This window comes from Diabrotica virgifera, chromosome 2 (genome assembly GCF_917563875.1).
Source record: "Diabrotica virgifera virgifera chromosome 2, PGI_DIABVI_V3a".
Taxonomy (NCBI): Eukaryota; Metazoa; Arthropoda; class Insecta; order Coleoptera; family Chrysomelidae; genus Diabrotica; species Diabrotica virgifera.
In genome coordinates, this window is record NC_065444.1 from 143,777,988 (window position 1) to 143,800,217 (window position 22,230).

The following is a 22,230-nucleotide window of genomic DNA, read 5'->3' on the forward strand; positions in this document are numbered from 1 at the left end:
ATGAGTTACAAATTTACTTTTACTGGTTCTATAGACTAAGAATATACCATTTTTTCGTTTTTTTTTATATGCTACATTTTTTCCACGCATATTTTTTCGATCAAATACTTACTTTTTGAGTATTTGCGAAAAACCGCCGAAAAACGTGTTTTTTTTTTGTTGAAAAGTAAACATTTTTAGTCGCAAGTGACTCTAGTACCTACTACTGAATTAACCTAGTACCTAAGTTAAAAAAACTCTATAGAGCAAAAGTTGCTTAAAGTTAGTCAGATCTGTTTCCGGACTTATTTTAAACGTATATTTTTTCACCCTCCAAATAAAAGCAATCAACGGCACAAATTCAACTTTGAAGTGGGGGATGGGTAGAATCTAAATCCAAATTTTCATGCAATTAGGAGTTGACCCTGAAAATTATGTGTGTTTCTTTTTATCTTTTAAATCATTTTACTTTAAATCATTTTTTAACTACCAAATAATAATTACATATTGAGTTATTTTATTTTTTAAACTTTAATAATAATTATAAAAATTTTTACTTTCTTGTAATGTATTTTTAAAACAAGCAATCATTTAAATAATTATTTTGTAACAATTTGTATTATTTAAGAATATAATAATTACATTTTGGTTTCAAAACTACTTATGTATGTAACAAAACTAAGGGACTTTCTGAAAGGTAAATCGTAAACGTTAACTTAAAAGTTACATAAAGAATTCGAGACAAAGCTGTTGGTGCCGTCATTGACTCCGCCCGCTATATATCTGTATATCGTGGGAAATATACAATACAACACGAGCTCCAATCGCTCGACTAATACACTTTAGAGCTGGCATCAGTGTGTGATCTCGCGTTGATCGGTAAATATCTAAAATTTCGTATATAAGTCCTCCTCTTTACTTTTCAGCTACGGATCTCGTTTCGCTGTAAATTTATCAGAAAAATTTAAGTACAAAAATCTTTTCCCCTCTAAGTGTGCCATGTATAATTTGTTAATTATAAAGATAGTTATGAACAATATACTCCAATAATTAATTTCCTATTGGTGGATCTCGGGTTGTCCTCGATTTAGTCGGATCTATATATATATATATATATATATATATATATATATATATATATATATATATATATAAATAAATAAATATATATATATATATATATATATATATATAAAGAAAAAAGAAGTACTTTGTTGACTTAATTATAAAAAACACTTTTCGAGTTTCGGTGGGTTGGAGTCAATAAAAAGGGGCTGTTAGAATACTATTTTTTATTACTCGAGCTTTCGAATGTGCTTACATTCATTTTTAAGAGCTAAAAAGTAACTGATAAAGTGGAAACAAAGATCATGTAAAAATATAACTCACCAGATAAATCTAGATTGGTTATTAAAACTTGCTAACATTAATACATATAAATAAGAGGAAAACTATTAATATCCATAAAATGAATTCTTCCCAGACTGCATAATATAAATTAATGGCCAAAAGATTTAAATTTTTTTTGAATTGAATTTTGAATTTGAACGATCGGTAAATTGGAAAGAAATTTTAATACAAAAAATCAAAGTCAATGTAATAAAATATAATAAATCAAAGGTAATAAATTCAAAAGGACTTTTTTGGAAATGGTATCTATTAGTAGAAGCGATCATAGTTTAAATAAAAGATCAGAAATTCAAAATTTAAGTAAAATTTATAATTACATAATTTCCTTATAATTTTAAATAATATTCACAACACCATAAATATGTCACCTTTTTTTTTAATCTTTATTACATTTCGTTTGTACTTCTGTAAACTACTAAAATATTTTTTTCTCTACTTATTTATTTCTTCTTTTTATGAATTCATTTTATGGATATTAATAATTTTCCTCTTATTTATATGTATTAATGTTAGCAAGTTTTAATAACCAATCTAGATTTATCTGGTGAGTTATATTTTTACATGATCTTTGTTTCCACTTTATCAGTTACTTTTTCGCTCTTGAAAATGAATGTAAACACATTCGAAAGCTCGAATAATAAAAAATAGTATTCTAACAGCCCCTTTTTATTGACTCCAACCCACCGAAACTCGAAAAGTGTTTTTTATAAACAAGTCAACAAAGTACTTCGTTTTTCTTTATATATATATATATATATATATATATATATATATATATACGGAATTCTGAGGTTATTGGGATATGCAGCGGTGAAATAAGTGTACTCTTTTAACTAAGTTTCAAGCTTTCGAAAATGTTTATTTTCATCATCAGGAATAACTGAAATAAAGTGCTACTGTTAGTACAGCATCCTCGAAAACATATAGTACAAGGTGTAAAGGTTTGAAAAACTTACGTTATTGAGATTTGCTTTCCGTGGATGTTATACTCACAGGTGACAAATTCACGCACCACTCATTGATTGAGTCAAATATTAAAAAATACATGGTGTAAAAGACCAAATTGACAAATTATTTTCTACACTAACACATAAGAAAAAGACAAGGATGCTGTACTAACAGTAGCACTTAATTTCAGTTATTCCTGATGATGAAAATAAACATTTTCGAAAGCTTGAAACTTAGTTAAAAGAGTACACTTATTTCACCGCTGCATATCCCAATAACCTCAGAATTCCGTTTTCTACGTTGTCAGCAAAGACTTCTTTTTCCTTTATATATATATATATATATATATATATACGAATTTCACAAATTTTTTGGGTATTGAAGTCAAATTGGGGCTTTAAAGTATACTATTGTCTAATATTCGAGCTTTCGGAAATGTTTATTTCCTTTTTCAAGAATGTCTACAATGCAATAAGAAAAAAAAAATATTAGAATATTTATCAAAGAACAAATAGTAATGAGTAACTTACCAGAATTTAGATTATAAAAAAATGTTGGTTACTATACATAAGATTAAAAATATCAATGGTAAACGGCTGTTGTACATTTTGAATAACATAAAAAACAATAAAAATTCTTAGCAAAAACACTTAACAAAGGATAAAAATTAGTTAAATTTTGAAGTAATGATCTAAATTTGATTGACTTTTAAAAAGTTGTTTATCATAAATACATGGCTGACAAAAACTAAATGTAACTATGGTAATAGTATATAGGTGTTTATAAGGAATTGAATAAAAATCTATGATAAGAAAATAAGGAAATTTATGTTTTCAAAAAGTAGAAAAGTTAATGTTAAATATTAGTGATATTAATTAATTTTGTCAAAGTTTGGTACCAATTTCAAAAGTACAGGAGATTTGAAAAATCTTATGATCTGATATAGGTACCTATGATTATTTTTCAAAAGAAAGAATGTAATTATCAACTCAAAATAAAAGTTATGTTTTCAAAAACAGAAAAGTTAATGTTAAATATTAGTGATATTAATTAATTTTATTAAAATTTAGTGACAAATTCAAAAGTGTAGGAGATTTGAAAAATCTCTGATACAGGTACCTATGATTATTTTTCAAAAGAAAGAATGTAATTATAAATTTTGCTAAGATTGTCCATTTCAGATTTTTTGTTCATTGTGTTCAAACCCTTGCTGATATAAACCATTTCAAGAAAAGTACGTTTATGTTTGTTGTTTTCCATGTCCAATATTTTTGGATCTTGAAAATTCATAGTGTGGCCATTCTGAATAACATGCTCTGCCAAGGCACATGATGGTTTGAGAATTTTACAATCACTTTTGTGATTGTAAATGTGCATATTTATGATTGTTTTGTATATTTTGTATATTATAATAAATGCATATTTATTATCACATGATTGCATACACCATCATGTGCCTTGGCAGAGCATGTTATTCAGAATGGCCACACTATGAATTTTCAAGATCCAAAAATATTGGACATGGAAAACAACAAACATAAACGTACTTTTCTTGAAATGGTTTATATCAGCAAGGGTTTGAACACAATGAACAAAAAATCTGAAATGGACAATCTTAGCAAAATTTATAATTACATTCTTTCTTTTGAAAAATAATCATAGGTACCTGTATCAGAGATTTTTCAAATCTCCTACACTTTTGAATTTGTCACTAAATTTTAATAAAATTAATTAATATCACTAATATTTAACATTAACTTTTCTGTTTTTGAAAACATAACTTTTATTTTGAATTGATAATTACATTCTTTCTTTTGAAAAATAATCATAGGTACCTATATCAGATCATAAGATTTTTCAAATCTCCTGTACTTTTGAAATTGGTACCAAACTTTGACAAAATTAATTAATATCACTAATATTTAACATTAACTTTTCTACTTTTTGAAAACATAAATTTCCTTATTTTCTTATCATAGATTTTTATTCAATTCCTTATAAACACCTATATACTATTACCATAGTTACATTTAGTTTTTGTCAGCCATGTATTTATGATAAACAACTTTTTAAAAGTCAATCAAATTTAGATCATTACTTCAAAATTTAACTAATTTTTATCCTTTGTTAAGTGTTTTTGCTAAGAATTTTTATTGTTTTTTATGTTATTCAAAATGTACAACAGCCGTTTACCATTGATATTTTTAATCTTATGTATAGTAACCAACATTTTTTTATAATCTAAATTCTGGTAAGTTACTCATTACTATTTGTTCTTTGATAAATATTCTAATATTTTTTTTTTCTTATTGCATTGTAGACATTCTTGAAAAAGGAAATAAACATTTCCGAAAGCTCGAATATTAGACAATAGTATACTTTAAAGCCCCAATTTGACTTCAATACCCAAAAAATTTGTGAAATTCGTATTTCCAATCAAGTCAATCAAAATACTACTTGTATATATATATATATATATATATATATATATATATATATATATATATACATATATATATATATATATATATATATATATATACATCATTCTATCATTGTTGCGTCTGATAACATCCCAATTACATACATTATTGATACCTTCGAATTATTGCGTCCGTATATCGGACGCAATAATGTCAAGCCATAATTTTCGTTGTTCCTGTAGTTTTTCAAGTATCATTGCTACTCTGTAAGTTGACAAAATATTCAAACTTCTCCTTTTTAATTTCAATTTGGCAACATATAATCAGATGACAGATATATTTTATGATTTAAATTTTGTATCAGGACGCAATAATGTTAGCAACCAGTTTATTGTTAGTTCATCGATTTTCCGTGTTGGCGCTAAGATAATATACTACTCCAAGTATACATTTGACAAAGCACGCATATTATTGCTTCCGAAATGTGGCAACTCTGTTATCTATTTTTACTTTAATAGATATACATATTTGAGATCCGTATTGTACGTGGATTTTTAAGAAAATAGTTTTCTTAAAAACAGTTTACTATCAATATGAATCGTGGGAAGCGAATATTAAATGAGTGCCTAAAAAGAGGTTATAGAATAGAAATATGCCTTGATGTTATGAACAATTTAACAATTTTATAGACAAAGCTTACAAGAATCATAAATAAAAACAATAATAAATACAATTTACTAAAATTATACAATTCGTCAATATAAATTAAACATAATAAAGTGAAATAAAAATCAGTACCCTAACAATATGTATATTGCAAAATTAAAAAAAAATTGCAAATTGCGTAATCTACCTTAAGAAATTTAATAAGTTATGCTGCTGCATATGACACTCAAATATAGATTAAGATTCTACTTATACATAAGAATACTGTAATTTCTTAGTTATTGGTTAAGAAACTCTGCTATTGAGTAATATTGGTCTTTCAGATAAATAGGCTTTTGTCATTTTAAATTGCAGAGGGAGATGGTTGTATAGTTTTTTTGCAGAATATAATATAGATTTCTTTACTAACTCACTGGACGGGATCGGTAAATAGATGTCAAAGGTAGAATTTCTGGTGGAATAGTCATGTCTAGGTCTTGCTGGAAAGACATGTAGATGTTTACGAATTAAGCAAACAGTTTCTAAAACATATAAAGAAGGTAGTGTTAGAATCCTGTGACCTTTGAAGTAGTTTCTGCAATGTGTTGTTCTTCTGAGGCCAAACAGATATCTTATTGCTCTTTTTTGTAATTTCAAAACAACATCGGATTGGGCAGCTGTACCAGAACCCCAAAAAGGCAGACCATATCGAAGATGGGACTCGAACAATGAAAAGTATGTTATTTTGGAAGAGGTTAAATTCATTTCCTTCGAAACAGATCTTATTGCAAAGCAAGCTGAGGTTAGTTTCTTGCTTAACACATCGATATGAAGGGACCATTTAAGGTTGCTATCTAAAAAAATACCAAGAAACTTTACAGAATCAACGATACTGATCTGGCTGTTATAAAGAGGTAAGGGTTGAAGAGTTCCTTTATAGGATAATGCTACTAATCTACGTTAAAAGATGGTAAATTAGAATCAGACCAGGATTTTATTGTGAGTAGATCAGAAGTTATAGTAGCATGAAGAGTTGCGATATTTGAGTTGCTCAAAATGATACTGGTATCGTCAGCAAAAAGAAAAACTTTTCCATCGTTTTTTAAGCTAGTGATGTCATTAGTAAAGATAAGGAAAAGTAGAGGACCCAATAATGAACCTTGTGAACCACGTACAACATTTTTGAGACTAGAGTCTGTATAATTTGCTCTAACCCGTTGTTTCCTATTATCCAAATAAGATTGAAACCAGTTCAAAGAAATACCTTGAATTCCATAGAAATCTAGTTTTTTGATCAAAATGTCGTGATTTACACAATCAAAAGCTTTGACATAATCACAAAAAAACAGTGGCAGTGTGCAGATTATTGTTTAATGCTTGATAAACCTCATGTAGTACAGAAAACATGGCATCGATGGTACATTTATTATTTAAAAAGCCGAACTGATTTTGTGATAAAATCTTGTTATCAACGAGAAAAGAAATAAGTCGGGCTTTTATGAATCTCTCAATAATTTTGGAGAGTACCGGTAGTAATGAAATGCGTCTATAATTGCAGGCATTAGATTTTTCACCATCCTTATGAAGAGGAATAATGATGGCCGTCTTTAGGCACTCTGGAAATTTACCTTTCTCAAAAGAATTATTAATTAGAGAGATGAGGACTCCAAACACATTGTCTGGGAGATTTGAGAAAATTTTTATGGATAGTCCATCGGTACTACAGGAAGAGTTGCTTTTGATACTATTGATTGTTTGGATCAGTTCAGATTTATCAACCGGTCTTATAAAGAATTAATTCGAAACCTTTCTTAGGGAGATAGGAAATGGGATCTTGTTGTGACACAATAGTTGATGTTATATTTTTACTCACATTAACAAAGTATTCATTTAGATTTTCTGGGTCTGGAAGGGAAAATGTTTGAGTTGTGTGAGTTTTATTTCGAAGATCGTTTATTATGGACCAAGTTTCTTTTGCAACACTTTTAGAGCTTCTGAGACGATTTTGATAGTAAAATTTTTTAGCTGATTTTATAAGTTTTAAATAGATTGCCCTGTACTTGGTGATATATTCAGTAACAGAGACGTTGGTAGTAAAGGGCCTAGCCGGGTAAGATGGTGAAAAGTGCCCCCAACTCGATTTAAATTCCATATAGGCCACTTTTTAGCACTTATAGAGGAACTCACTTTCTGAAATTTTTAGCCCCCTAAGTGGTCACGTGACCCCCCTAAAGCCTATTTAGGCTTTTTAGGTTTTTATTTTTTATCTCAGCCGCATCAAGAGCTAGTCAAAAACTTTATTTAAAAAAGTTGTAAGTTTCAAAAAGATCTATATGAAATTTTTTTTTTATTTTTTGGCGGGAAATTCGAGCTTTTAGAACAATTTAAAACTTTTAAATAACTCTGAAAAAAAAACTAAGACACTCGTTTTTACGAAAATCAATTATAACGTGTATTTTTGCGCAATATTTCTCCCTGAATTTTTTTAGATTTTTAAAATTGGTGAAACGTACCTTTAAAAATAAAAAACCGCATTTTTTCGTTTTTTGATACAATTTTATACATATTTTTCAAAAAGGTAACACGGTCACTGTAATAAGTAAAAAACTGAAAAATAATTGGGGTTTGCTTTATAAAATTTTTTTGTAACGCCATCCATTTTCAAGATACAGGGCGTTGAAGAAAACAAAATTTTACACATTTTTTACGATTTTGCTGAAACTACTGGCAACATTGTAATAAAACTTGGCGGGTTTTAAGAGGTAGTTATTGTGCATGTTTTGACATACAATTAAGGATTTGATATTCATCATTGGCGCGCATAGGGGTAATGGTGTGAACTTTTTAAAGAATAAAGATAGTACGCCACTGACATATTTCAAATTAACAATCGTTTTTGGATTCCTCGTTCAATTTTTGACAAAAAATAAAAGATCTTAATCCTTACAAAGCATTCGAACTTCTAGTAGTTTCTACATCTACATACATAAATATATTATACTCGTACATCCATTATAAAAATTAATTCGAATACTTTGGAAGTGTTAAGATATTTTAATTTTTGCAACAAAACGGCGCGTCGTATGAAAAAATGGGAAGATAGATTTTTTGTCACAAATGGAACGAGGAATTCAAAAATGATTGTTAATTTGAAATATGTCAGTGGCGTATCATCTTTTTTTCTTTAAAAAGTTCAGACCATTACCCGTATGCGCGCCAATGATGAATATAAAATTCTTAATTGTATGTCAAAAAATTCACAATAACTACCTCTTAAAACCTGCCAAATTTTATTGCAATGTTGCCAGTAGTTTCGGCAAAATCGTAAAAAATGTGTAAAATTTTGTTTTCTTCAACGCCCTGTATCTTGAAAATGGATGGCGTTACAAAAAAATTTTATTAAGCAAACCCCAATTATTTACCATTTTTTTTATCTATTCTAGTGATGGTGTTACCTTTTTTGAAAAACATGTATAAAATTGTATAAAAAAACGAAAAAAAAACCGAAAAAATGCGGTTTTTTATTTTTAAAGGTACGTTTCACCAATTTTAAAAATTTTAAAAAATTCAGGGTGAAAGATTATGCAAAAATACACATTATAATTGATTTTCGTAAAAACGAGTGTCTTAGTTTTTTTTTCAGAGTTATTTAAAAGATTAAAATTGTTCTAAAAATTCGAATTTCCCGCCAAAAAATTAAAAAAAAAATTTTTCATATAGATCTTTTTGAAACTTACAACTATTTTAAATAAAGTTTTTGGCTAGCTCTTGACGCGGCTGAGATAAAAAATAAAAACATAAAAAGGCTAATTAGGCTCTAGGGGGGTCACGTGACCACCTAGGGGGCTAAAAATTTCAGAAAGTGAGTTCCTCTATATGTGCTAAAAAGTGACCTATATGGAATTTAAATTGAGTTGGGGGCACTTTTCACCATCTTACCCGGCTAGGCCCTTTCTTGATGTAGACTAGTGAACGCATATTTTTGGCTGATATGCGGACACCTTTGGTAGTCCAGGGTTTGCGATGTTTTGGCTTAATTGTGATTAAAGGAAATGCTTTATTGAAGATACAGACAAGCTTATTCAACAAATCACTGAAATTATAATTGACGTCCATAGAAGGAAAATGCCACTCAGAGGTTAAGCATAAATTTTGGAATTTACGAAAGTTCCGACCGGAAAAAATCCTGCTTAACGTCGAGTTTTCGAGGAGGACTTGCTAAAGATGTTATAAACTTCGTATAAACCGCTTCATGATCAGATAGTCCCGCATTAACAGTTGTAGCGCAGACATCACGGGATGAGAAATCTGAGACAATATAATCAATTATGGTAGATGAAGTTTTTGTAATCCTTGTAGGAGAATTAATGTGCATTGATAGACCATATGATTCAAATATGTTGACCAGGGATATTTGTGTAGCACAAGTAGCAGGATAATTATTATTAAAGTCACCGCATTGAATTTTTCTGCTTTTATGAGGCAGGTCATCTAACAAATTTAGCAGGTTCTGAAATAATAGTTCCACGGAAGAGTCAGGTGATCTATAAATGAAAATAATATAAAGATTAAGGTTCTTACTGTAAACTAAGGAAAACTCAAAGAATGCTTCACTTAATAGAAAGTCATATTTTGTTACCAGAGAAAAATCATTATTTGTAGAAAGAATTTGGGTGCCTCCATGAGCTGAACTTAGACGGTCATACCTAGCAATAGTGGAATATTTTTCTACAAAAAAAGGCTCGTTGACTTCAAGCCAGTGCTCAGTAACCGCAACTATCGGTGGAAACCCTAATTCCTCTAGAAACAGAAATAATTCATCAGTTTTATAGAACGAATATTAATCAGAACAATGCTAAATTTGTTATCACTAAAATTATTTGATGATTCTAGTCCCTCAGAACACGTCGTGATGTTTAAAAATTTCGTCTTGGAGAGGCAGCGGAATAGTAGTTTCGGTGGCATTCCCTTGATTTTTGCAGGTGAATAATTTTTTCCGAAGTTAGAAAAGACCTAAAAGCAGCAAGATCAGCGTCTACCTCATCTGCACCAATTCCATAAGCATCATTAAAATCTAGAAGAATTTTTCATAGATCTTCACTCTTTGTAGGAAGTCCTTCGGAAGCCAGAAACAGTTTAACACTCGTGTTGGTATACCCATCATAAAATACTAATGCAGGTTGGTCGTGTAGAAAAGCAAGATGAAGTTTAATGGCCTTTAAGATATCCGGTTCCCTTAATCTGGCTAACAGATATCGACTATTAGAGTTATTGGTTAATCTAACTCTTGGTGGGGTCAATGGATCCAGATTAGTAGATGGTTCTAAAGTATCTTTCTTAATGAAATTAATATGGGTATGGAACGGATTCTTAGTTTTGCAAATTTCGATGGCCTGTTTGTCTGTATGTATGTTTGTGCTCTGAACTTCATCTTTGTTGTTGCATAAACTGCTATTTGAATTTTCCAGGCTAATACCTCTTCTGATATTCTTCGGATTTTTATGTGACCCAGATGAAAGCGTTGGTTCGAAATATGAAGATTCGATAGACCATTTAATGTTTACACCAGGTGGCCAAATGCCCTTATTAAGTAATAGGTTAATAGATGTTCTAGATTCTATTTTGAATGAGGAACCAGTTGTTGTGTCAGCGTCTTTAAGGAGGATATAACGTCTTATATATTCCTTGATACCTAGCTTCTCTTTAATATAGTGAACCACTTGTATAGGGGTGTATATTGGGCTCAAGTTACTAATAACTACAAAGTGACACTTATCTTCTGTAATTTTTGATTTTTGCTCTGGACTTTCTTCGAAATGTTGAGGCTCTTCAGTTTGTGTACTTGAGGTGGCATAACATGTATTTTTCTTCAATACCTCTTTTTTCGTTGTTATGGTAGATAGACTTTTGATTAGATTGCTCATTTGATTCGATATTTCATTGATGTTTGAAGAGAGCCTTTCTGGGTCATACATCCTGTGTTCATCGAAGTTCCTATCGCCTCCCAGATGATGTTTACCCAACAGCTAAAATCTCCAAGCTGTTGATGGTTATGGAAAAAGGCGGAGCAGACCAATACAAAGAAAAATCTATAGATGACATAGGAGATGACAATACGGAAGAAAATCTTCTGGAACTTAATTATCATGACAGTGATGAGGGTGACAATGATATGTTGGATGATTTAGTAAATAGCAAGGGTACCGAAATGTCGACCAATAATAGCAATGCAGATAATACACTAATTAAAACAATTGCACCCAAATTAAAAAAGAAAATTATTAGGAAAGTCGTCCCGTGGACTAAAGAACAGAAGGAAGTAACATTAAAGTACTTTAAAAATCATATAAAGGTAAAGAAAGCCCCTAAAAGACTAGAGTGTGATGAGTTTAGGTAAAAGTTTAAAAAAATAATATACAACAAAGATTGGTTAAAAATCAAAATTTTTATACAAAATGCATATAAAGACAAATAAGAAAATAATTAAAATCTGCTTTAGTATTTTTTTAGTATTTCCTTAAATGGTGGAGTTGAGTTTAATATTGTATATCATTTGGTTTCTAAGACATCCCAGGGGGTGATTTTATATGTGGTCATGTTTCATTTTTTTTATGGCTATTTATTTAAAATCCTTAGTTTAGCTTCAGGTTAGGTATGGCGGAATGAAAGAACCTCATTTAAATTACTTTATCTTCTGTTCATAATTATACCTACAATCTGATTACTGCTTATCAAATAAATTATTAAATTGTTCCTGTTTTTAAATATGTTCAGAAAAAAAAGTTTAGGTCTATTTATGCATTTTATTTTTGTATTGTTAATGTTCACAACAAGAAGTACCTATGTATATACCTAAATATATATAAATTTTGTTGCGCTATGAGAGCATTTCTATCAAAATTTTTTCCCATAGATGAATAGCCGTTCTCCCTTTCCGAAGCAAGGAATTTTACTGCCTTATATATTTTTGTCCGTCAATTTTTTTTCTGTATAATTCGAAAAATTCAGAATAATTTATTACACAAATGATTCTGTTAACACAATATTCGGTTCATCTCTAGATGCAATTATTAATTGTTTTCGGTTGCACTTGCTTCCATGCACTTACGGTCCAAATTAAGGAGTTGGTAATATTTATAGACTTTTTAATCTCGTTTGTAGAATCATATTCGTCCATTGACGACAGTAGCCTTCAAATCAAAAATTGTCGGCAGTATGTTTTAAAACATTTTATAATCCATTGATCCAGGGGTTGCATTCTGATGTAGTATTTAGTGGTAGAAATATTATTTTAACATTGGATAAAACAAGTTGTGGATGAGACGTACCATTGTCTAGAAACAAAAGAACTTTTCGATTTTCTCTCTGCATTCTTCTATCAAATTTATTTAGCCAGTCTGTCATGATTTCCCTTGTCATCCACGACTTCTTATGGCTATACCATTCGATAGGTAATTTTTCTATGTGTGAAACCTTGAAACAACGGGGTTTTTTACTTTTTCCAATTACTGAGTGGCCTTTCTTTGTCCCCTATTATGTTGGTGCAAAATAGTATTGTGACTCTTTCTTTGGAAGCCTTATTTGCAGTGCATCTTTCTCCTTTTAGGTATAAGTTTTGTTGGGTAATGCTCTAAAAAATAATCCCGTCTCATCTGCGTTAAAAATGTCTCGCGGAGACAGAGCGAGCAGTTTCTCTTTACAGTCAGAAACCACTAATAAATCTACAGCAGCTGCTTACGCACATATGGATTTCAAGGAAATATTATGACGCTTACAAAGTTTCTCGAGCCATCCGCCAGAAGCTTTCATAATATCGAGACTTAGTTCCTTTGCAACTTCTAATGCTTTTTCTTGAATAATTTTACCACAAACAGGAATATTTTTAGACCTCACTTTACAAAACCAATCGAAAACGAAAACAATTTGGTCTCATGCAGCACCCTACGTTTTCAAAAATTTTATTTTCGCTTCCAGGTTTCCGCTCTCAGAAAATTAATTAATTTAATCACATGTTTCAAAATTTCACTAACTTGAGTTTTTCCAATTCCAAATTTTTCTGCTAACTTTCTAACACTTAACTTATGCATCTCTGCATAATGAACCATATCGACTTTTTCTTTAAAACCTAAAAACTTCCTTTTGGTGGACGCCATATTATTTACGTTGCAAAACCTTCAAAACTAAAATTATTTCAGTTTTACTAATTTTACATAGGTCGATATTCAGATAAAATCTATTACGAAAATTAATCAAAATTAAGTTGAGTTTTTGAATATTTTGCTTCATCTGATATTTCCGTTAAAATTGTATTCTAGACAAAATACAATAACTTCATCATAAAATTTAATGTTCCTGGCATCGGCATTCGCGTCATCGGTCACACACAGGACATTAGTAAAATGTATTATTTTGCTTGCTTTGCTTACAGTTTGTTAATGTAAAGTGGAAATATCAAACTTTTATTACTTGGTGCCGCTAACGTAAACAGTTATATCAAATATCACTCATCTCATGGACATCTGTATTGGTTTGAAATAATAAATCTATACTAAATTTACAATCAAGATGCAGTAGAAATAAACAAACCAAGACACGTTAAATGCTACTAGGAGCACTCCCGAATCATAATTTACAATGTATAAATTTTGGAAATCATGATTTGGGATTTACAATGTATATACATTGTAAATTATGTTTCGTAAGTGCTCCTAGTAGAATTTAACGTGTCTTGGTTTGTTTAATTCTACTGCATCTTGATTGTAAATTTAGTATAGGTAGCTTTATTATATAACATTAGAATATAAAATATTTGGATAAAAATTTTTATTTTTCCATTTGCTGTCCGCATTTGCACAGGCCGTTGAAGGGAGTTAAAGAGTACAGGTTCACATATCGCCGAATGATTTTTGTTTTAAAAATCGTCCGTATAGAGGAGGTGTCCGGCGAAGAAAGGTGTCCGTTAAGAGAGAGTTTACTATATAAAACTATAAATAAATGAAATATTACTTAATACGTTCTCAATAAATAAGGATCATTTTTATATGTTGATATCACAATTGTATCAAAATGGTATAGATATCATAATTGAATATAACAAGCAGTTCGAAAATTCCAACTCTTATTACAATTTCGCTACGAAGCTCAAATACCGGTAATTTAATATATTTTTTGTTTCATTTTATGTATAATGTATTTCTAAATATTAGTGCGTCCTTCAGTTTGGCAACATTGAATGGACGCAACTGTGTATGGTTGGAGGTATATACGGAGTTAACAAAGCCGCCTGTTATAAAGATGCAATAATGGTTTAAAATAAAAGAAAATTCGAATATTTAAAAAATTAAAATATAATAAAACAAAGTATAGTTCCATATTAGAAATTAAATTTTAAACCAATATTCGTCGGAAAATTATCAATTTTCCTTGTATTTCCAGGAGACGCAATAAGATCGCTTTGTTATACGGACGCAGTAATGGTAACATTATGTATATATATATATACATATTTATAATATATACGTACAATATTTATTTCGCCGAAGCGATGACGGTCGCCAATTCAACGCTTTTACCCATCCAAAAAATGCGATGACGGTCGCAATGTCGGTCGCGAATTCAACGCTTTTACCCCATCCAAAAAGAGCGATGACGGTCGAACTGACGGTCGCGAATTCAATGCTTTTTCCCCTATCCAAAAAGTGCACAACGTCCCTAAAGAAGTTTTCACTTCAAAAAAAAACTTGAATTATTTATCAAAGCAGAATAGGCTAATGGATTATGTCCCTAGTCATAAAATAAAACTACACACACACTATCAAATATTTAATTACTGTCACCAACTGTCAATGTCAACTTTGATGGGTTGCTGAAAACATAATTAATTATAATTATGAGATTAGTTAATCAACTAACATAACAATAATTATTAACATAATTGATTAACTAATTTCATAATTGTAATAAATAATTATGTTTTCAGCAATCCAATCAAAGTTGACATTGACAGTTGGTGACAGTAATTAAATATTTGATAATGATCATTTTTGATTAGCGTTCGAACAACCGGCCCTTAATGTTGCTGATTTCAAGTTGCAGTATAATAAACAGCACATTTTGATTTCTGGATTGAAACATTTAATTAAGTGTCGTAAAGTATTATGTTTCGTTAGAAGAGGATTTTGCAATCTCAATATCGTTAGTATGTGTTTTTAATTCTTTCTTTAAGATTTTATTTGGCCTAATGGAGAAAAAAAAGAATGTGTGTGTACTTTGTACGCACGTAAGAAGTTATACTTCTATTATATGATGTCAACGAAATTAATACACTTTAAACAGTTTATTTATATTTTATTTAAATATTAAACTAATTTTAATACTTACTACTCAAAAATTTTTATTAAAACACTGCCAAAAATTACAATAATAAAAGAATAAAACACACACAAACATATGAAAAATGCCACAAATGATTTCTGAACAATATAGGAAAAAATTTTAACTAAATATGTACGTATTTTCTGAAAAAAAAATTATATAATAAATAAACTTACAATCATAAAATGTATAAAAAAAAATAAAAAAAATAAAAGTTTCTATCGGGGTTCGAATCCGCTTATCAGCGCAGTTAGTATTGAAATTCATTCATCTTAAACTTTTACCCACGGAGACCGTGTTTCATTATGTGCGAAAATCAACTAACTAAACGGATTAAACTTTTGACGGTTCTGAATTTAACCAAATTATTTTAATTTTGAATTGAAATTATTTAGAATTGAAAGAAATATTAAAATACAACAAAACATAGAGTAAGAAAACAATATATTAGGTGAATATTGATAGAAATTTTGATGGTAATCAAATTATGTAAATCAGCTTACATACTATGTTGGTAGGTTCTTTTAAATTTTCCAAATAGGTAGGTATAATACCTATGAAATTTTTTATTAGGATACTGAAACATTTACAATTACTACGTACCTGTCGCTTTTAAAAAATATTTAAAAAGTTACTACAATATTATAAACTTGCTTTTTTCTCTACCATCACAACAATAAAAACTAATATACACAATATTTGTTTATCCATAATTTCCATATTGAACAATTATTGACAGATGATTTTAACACCCAATCAGATCCCGTATAACGTTTATACCATACTGTCGGTGTGCGCATGCGCCCAGTAAAATGAAAAAATTTACCCTCGTGTCTAAAGAAGTATAACTTCCAAAAAAATCAAACACATTTTATGTAATTTTAGAAAACTACGGAACGTATCCCTACTTTTTCAATGCAAGTAAAGTTTTTTTATGCGATTTTTTTATATGCGCTTTTCTGTAGAACGTATCCACCGCATAAAACGAGACCTTATTGTATATACAGTAGAACCCCGATTATCCGTGTGCGGATTATCCGGGCTGCGGATTAACCATGCTATGATTTTTTATTACTCAAATTTGCATTTTCTTTTGCATTTTTAAAGTTTTATCAAAATAGCGTCACCGCAAATCACTCAACGGAAACTCTACAGGGTGAGTGGGAAGGAACGCGCCAAACTTTAAGACTGTATAATATACGTACAAATAATCAAAAATAACTCATATGTTGTTATTCGATTTTCATTTGTTTCCGAGATACGGGATGTTAAAATTTTTATTACAAACTGACGATTTATTTATTGCTCTAAAACCGGTTGGGGTTTGCAAATGAAATTTGGTGTGTTTTAAGACATGATTATTGCGCATGTTTTGACAAATTAAGAATTTTATATTCACCATTGGCGCGCGTACGGGTAAGAGCCTGAAATTTTTTAAAGAAAAATAATAGTACGCCACTGAGATATTTCAAATTAAAAAATATTTTTGAATTCCCTGTTCAATTTCTGACAAACAATCTATTTTCATGTTTGTTCATACGACGCTTCCTTTTCATGCAAAAAAATAAAATATCTTAAAGCTTCCAAAGTATTCGAAATAAGTTTCTACTCATTCATATAGAAACTTCGTCGAAAACTTTGTAAGCGTTAAGATGTTTTATTTTTTGCATGAAAACCAAGCGTCGCATGAAAAAATGGGTATATAGATTTTTTGTCACAAATTGAACGAGAAATTCAAGAAAGATTTTTAATTTGAAATATTTCAGTGGCGTACCATATTTATCTTTAAAAATTTTCAGGATATTACCCGTACGCGCGCCAATGGTGAATATAAAACTCTTAATTGTGTGTCAAAACATGCGCAATAACTATGTCTTAAATCCCACCAAATTTCATTTGCACACCTCAACCGGTTTTAGAGCAATAAATAAATCGTCAGTTTGCAAAAAAAATTTTAACACCCTGTATCTCAGAAACAAATGAAAATCGAATAACAACATACGAGTTATTTTTGATTATTTTTACGTATATTATACAGTCTTAAAGTTTGGCGCGTTCCTCCCCACTCACCCTGTATATGCCGACAGGGAGACTATCACAACAAAGATTTATTTTTTCTGTTATGTTTTTATGGTACGTACAAGCCGTACATATGTATGTATATATGTACACTTGTACACATATGTATTATAAAGAAATAAATTTAGGATTATCCGTGCCACATCCGGTCCCGAGGAGCACGGATAATCGGGGTTCTACTGGATATAAAAAATCACATGCAGATTATTAATAAATTTATTTCTATTAAATATGCAACCTATTATTTGTAATATAAATAATAAATAAATAAATAAATAAATAAATAAATAACAAGTAGAATACTTACTCCACCAACACTAATGGTAACTTGGGCAGTACTTGTACTTGACGTAATTGGATCTTTGAGTAACCCCTGCGTTCTCTCTGCTTGTTCTGCTTGTTCTTTTATTCTTCTAGTGATGTGAGACCTAGCATGTTTCCTCAAGTGATCCTTTCTGTAGAATCTAAAGATGCAAATAAAAATATGGTTAAAAAACTGTTCGATTTTCTTATTTTCCTTTATAATATTTTTTTTAAGAAGTGATGGATTCAACCATATTCTTGAGGAAATCGTTACTCGATGGAAGTTAATTTTATCTAACAATAAAACACTAAATTATAATAAAACAATAAAAGTATTCAAAACAAAAGTTTTCAGTGTTCTATTGTTACATAACTAGCTTTTTTTGTTAAAAAGCTTTGTTCTGGCGTAAATGGATCATTTACACAACATAGTCCATATTCTAAAAAAAGTGCTATTACTAAGAACTCATTACATATTATCAAACATTGAAAATATTCCAGTGTGTCCCAAGGTAAATGTCTCTTATAGTGGTAGGCTAAGGCATTTATATATAGAGCAAAGAGGTAAGAAGCAAAATGAAAGCAAAATATCGAAGATAACCATGGTAGTCTTATATAATTTGGAAAAGATGGCTATATTTACCAAAGATATTGTAATTGAAATTCTGAGTTGAACTTCAGGAAAGAAAACTGAGAATAAAGAGATTTTATCATGTTCAAACGGAATCCAAAACAACACCCTATATTTTTGTGGACTGGAATATTTTTCAAAAATTTCCTCTAATATTTCTTCCAGAAAAAGTGTATAAATAATTTCACTTCATTTATTTGCGAAAAGGTATGAAACATGTCTGTTTACATACATGTGTATGTATACTCTTCTTATAGAGGAAAGAAATGAAGCACACAAAATGTACATAACAAGAAGAACACGGGAAAGACGAACATTATTTGAAGTCGCAAGACGGAAAGCAGACAAGATATGTAGAAAGAAAAAGAGAGCCTATGAAAATAGACAAATAGAACAAATGGAAGAAAATTTCAAAAACAACGAAATTAGAGGGGCTTACGAATACCTAAAAAAGATAAGAAGTGGGTATAAATAAGTCTATGTAAAGATAAAAGTGGGCAAATAGTCAGTGATCAACAGAAAGTCACAGAATCCTGGAAGCATCATTTTCAGACCATACTTGGAACACAAGTAGACATGGAAGGTGAAATGGGTATAAACTACGAAGAGAATGAAGTAGGTAATGGAGTATGTACATAAAGTTAGCGAATCACTTCTCGCAAATATTATGGCAAGCACAATGGGACTTTGCCGCTTTTTGCCGTTAATTAGTTGTGAAAAAATTAATTTTGCCGCTCTTTTATTTTTCTTAATATTCGATGTTTCCCTAACTTCATATGAAGTTAGCGAATCACAACAGCAAAAATGTTTCAAATTCAAATCGAGTTGGTGCTGAATTTGCCGCTTTTTTGCCGTTAATTAGTTGTGAAAAAATTGATTTTGCCGCTCTTTTATTTTTCTTAATATTCGATGTTTCACTAATTTCATAAAGGGTGGGGAATTAGTGTGAAGAAGTCCAATTACTCGATTATAAATAAATAAATAAATAAATAAATACTTTATTTTCTTTTAGACAGACAGAGTCTGTATAGAATTAGTAAAAAGTAATACATTAAGTAAATATAACAAACAATTAAAACATTTCACTACACAAACTAACAATGAAAATACATTTAAAATTGAAGAAATTCTTCAACCGTATAAAAAGTGTGTGTCATCAGAAATTCCTTTAAATTTAGTTTAAAGCTTGTCAGGCTCCTACACAATTTTATATGCGCTGGTAATCTATTATAGAGTCTTTGTCCCATTATACCCGGGGACCTGCAATATATATTTCCCCTACACCTTGGGGCACGCAAGGTATCTTTATATCTAGTATTCATGTTATGTATTTGCCCATTGGTTTTAAGATTTTCGAGGTTATTAAATATATATATACAAGTCTCCAGAATATAAATACAGGCCAATGGCAATATTTTGAAATTTTGAAAGTACTGCCTACAACTTGTTTTATGAGGGATACCAGCAATAGTCCGTATTATTCTTTTTTGTGCAAAAAAGACTTCATTGATATGGCAACTTGATCCCCAAAAACAAATCCCGTATCTCAAACGAGATTCGGCTTGGGCACAATAAAGCATTATTAATTGTTTCTCCGTTAATATGTACTTGTTTTAAATTTCGAAACAAAAAAGTTACTGAGTTTAACTTTGCGGCCAGCGTATCACAATGTTTCCTCCAATTAAGACATTCATCTAAATGAAGTCCTAAGAACTTTAATGATGAAACAAGTTCAATATCATTATTATTTATATTTAAGTTAATTGGGTTAATACATCGTTGCCTATTATGAAACTGCATGAAAAGAGTTTTTTGGGTGTTCAACAATAAATAATTATTACTGAACCAGTTGTAAAGATCTGACAGTAAGCTGTTACATTTGGACTTCAAAGAAGTATCAGGTCCATTGACTATTACATTTATGTCGTCTGCAAATATCGTGAAATGTCCATCCGAGTTAACCGAGACAACATCGTTTAATAAATAAGAAAGAGAACAGGTCCTAAAATTGAGCCTTGCGGTACACTTATGTCAATATCGAGATAGTTGGATTTATGCGTCGCATTTGATAATTTTCCTTTTTCTGTTAAGCTGACGTATTGACGACGTGCAGTTAAATATGATGTTAACCAATTTAACGCACGTCCTTGAATGCCGATATTCTTTAATTTATAAAATAAAATTTCGTGATTGACACAGTCGAAGCCCTGCTAAGATCACAAAATATCCCAACAGGACTCTCTCCAGTATTTATTAAAGATGCGAGAGTATCATAAAAGGAATGCATTGCTGTATGGGTAGATTTTTTGGACTGGAAACCATGTTGGTTACTAACAATCACTTTATTCGTCTGTAAAAATGAGTTAAGTCTTTGTAAATAACTGTACTCAAAATTTTTTGAAAATACCGAAGAAATTGTTATTGGGCGGTAATTATTTACTTGCTTTGGGTCACCTTTTTTATGAATTGGTAACACCTTTCCCGTTTTTATACAATCTGGAAAATTGCCATTTGAAAATGATAAATTAACTAAATATGTTAATGGCGATATTATAAACGAAACAACCTTTTTTATTAAAAACCCAGGGATTTCATCAAAGCCCTGAGATTTTTTGTTTTTTAGTTTTTGGTTTAATAATTTGTTTAATTCTATTGTAGTGTACGGATGTAGAAGAAAGTGGACATCCAAAACAGTGTTGTTACAAGGATATGTATTATCAGGTTTGTTTGGAATTGTCGCAATTGCATCCAATGGAGCATTTTTAAAAAATAGATTACAATTTATTGGCTATTTCTAATGAATCTGTAATTAAGTTATCCCCGTTTGAAAGTGTTATGTTACTCTCATTTTTTTTACCTTTTGAAAAATCAAATATAATTTTCCAAGCTCTTTTAGAAGGATTATCTGAGGTGCTTATTATATTTTGGTAATGGCATTTTTTGATTAAATTTAGAAGCTTTTGATGCTCTCTTTCTATCACGCAACTCTGGTTGTCTATAATAATCACGCAACTCTGGAAATGCCCTAGATATTGCATGCAAATTTTTTAATTGGTAACTTGATTGTCTCACCTCATTATTAACCCATTTATTACTATTTAATTTGGACTTTTTATTTATAATAGGAAAATTAATGTTAAAATGATACATAAAAATATTAAAAAAGGTATTAAAAGCAATATTTGTATCTAGGATACCATATATTTGATTCCAGTCCTCACTTGAGATGTCATTTATAAATTTATTTATAGTAATGTCATTAAAATTTCTTTTTTGATAGAGAACACTCGACTCACCCGCCCCAAAATCAAACTCAATAAGTACAGTTCGATGGTCGGACACAGTATTGTCGTTTACACAAGTAACAGAAGAGTTTGAAAAATTAACAAAGACGTTATCAATCGTCGTAATGCTGGTATCCGTGACCCTAGTGGGCCA

The 22,230-nt window shown here is 30.0% G+C and overlaps 1 protein-coding gene across 4 annotated transcripts in view; it reads right to left on the reverse strand.

Annotated features, from left to right (window-relative positions):
* Positions 1-22,230, reverse strand: part of LOC126880259 (craniofacial development protein 2-like) — a 701,034-nt gene that overhangs the window by 184,729 nt on the left and 494,075 nt on the right. For all 4 annotated transcript variants that reach the window (XR_007696523.1, XM_050644031.1, XM_050644029.1 and 1 more), the window contains exon 6: positions 18,166-18,322. Coding sequence is in view for 3 of the 4 variants with exons in the window: in XM_050644031.1 (XP_050499988.1) it covers positions 18,166-18,322 (157 nt within the window). In the remaining variant the exon portion in view is untranslated. The remainder of the gene's footprint in view (positions 1-18,165; positions 18,323-22,230) is intronic.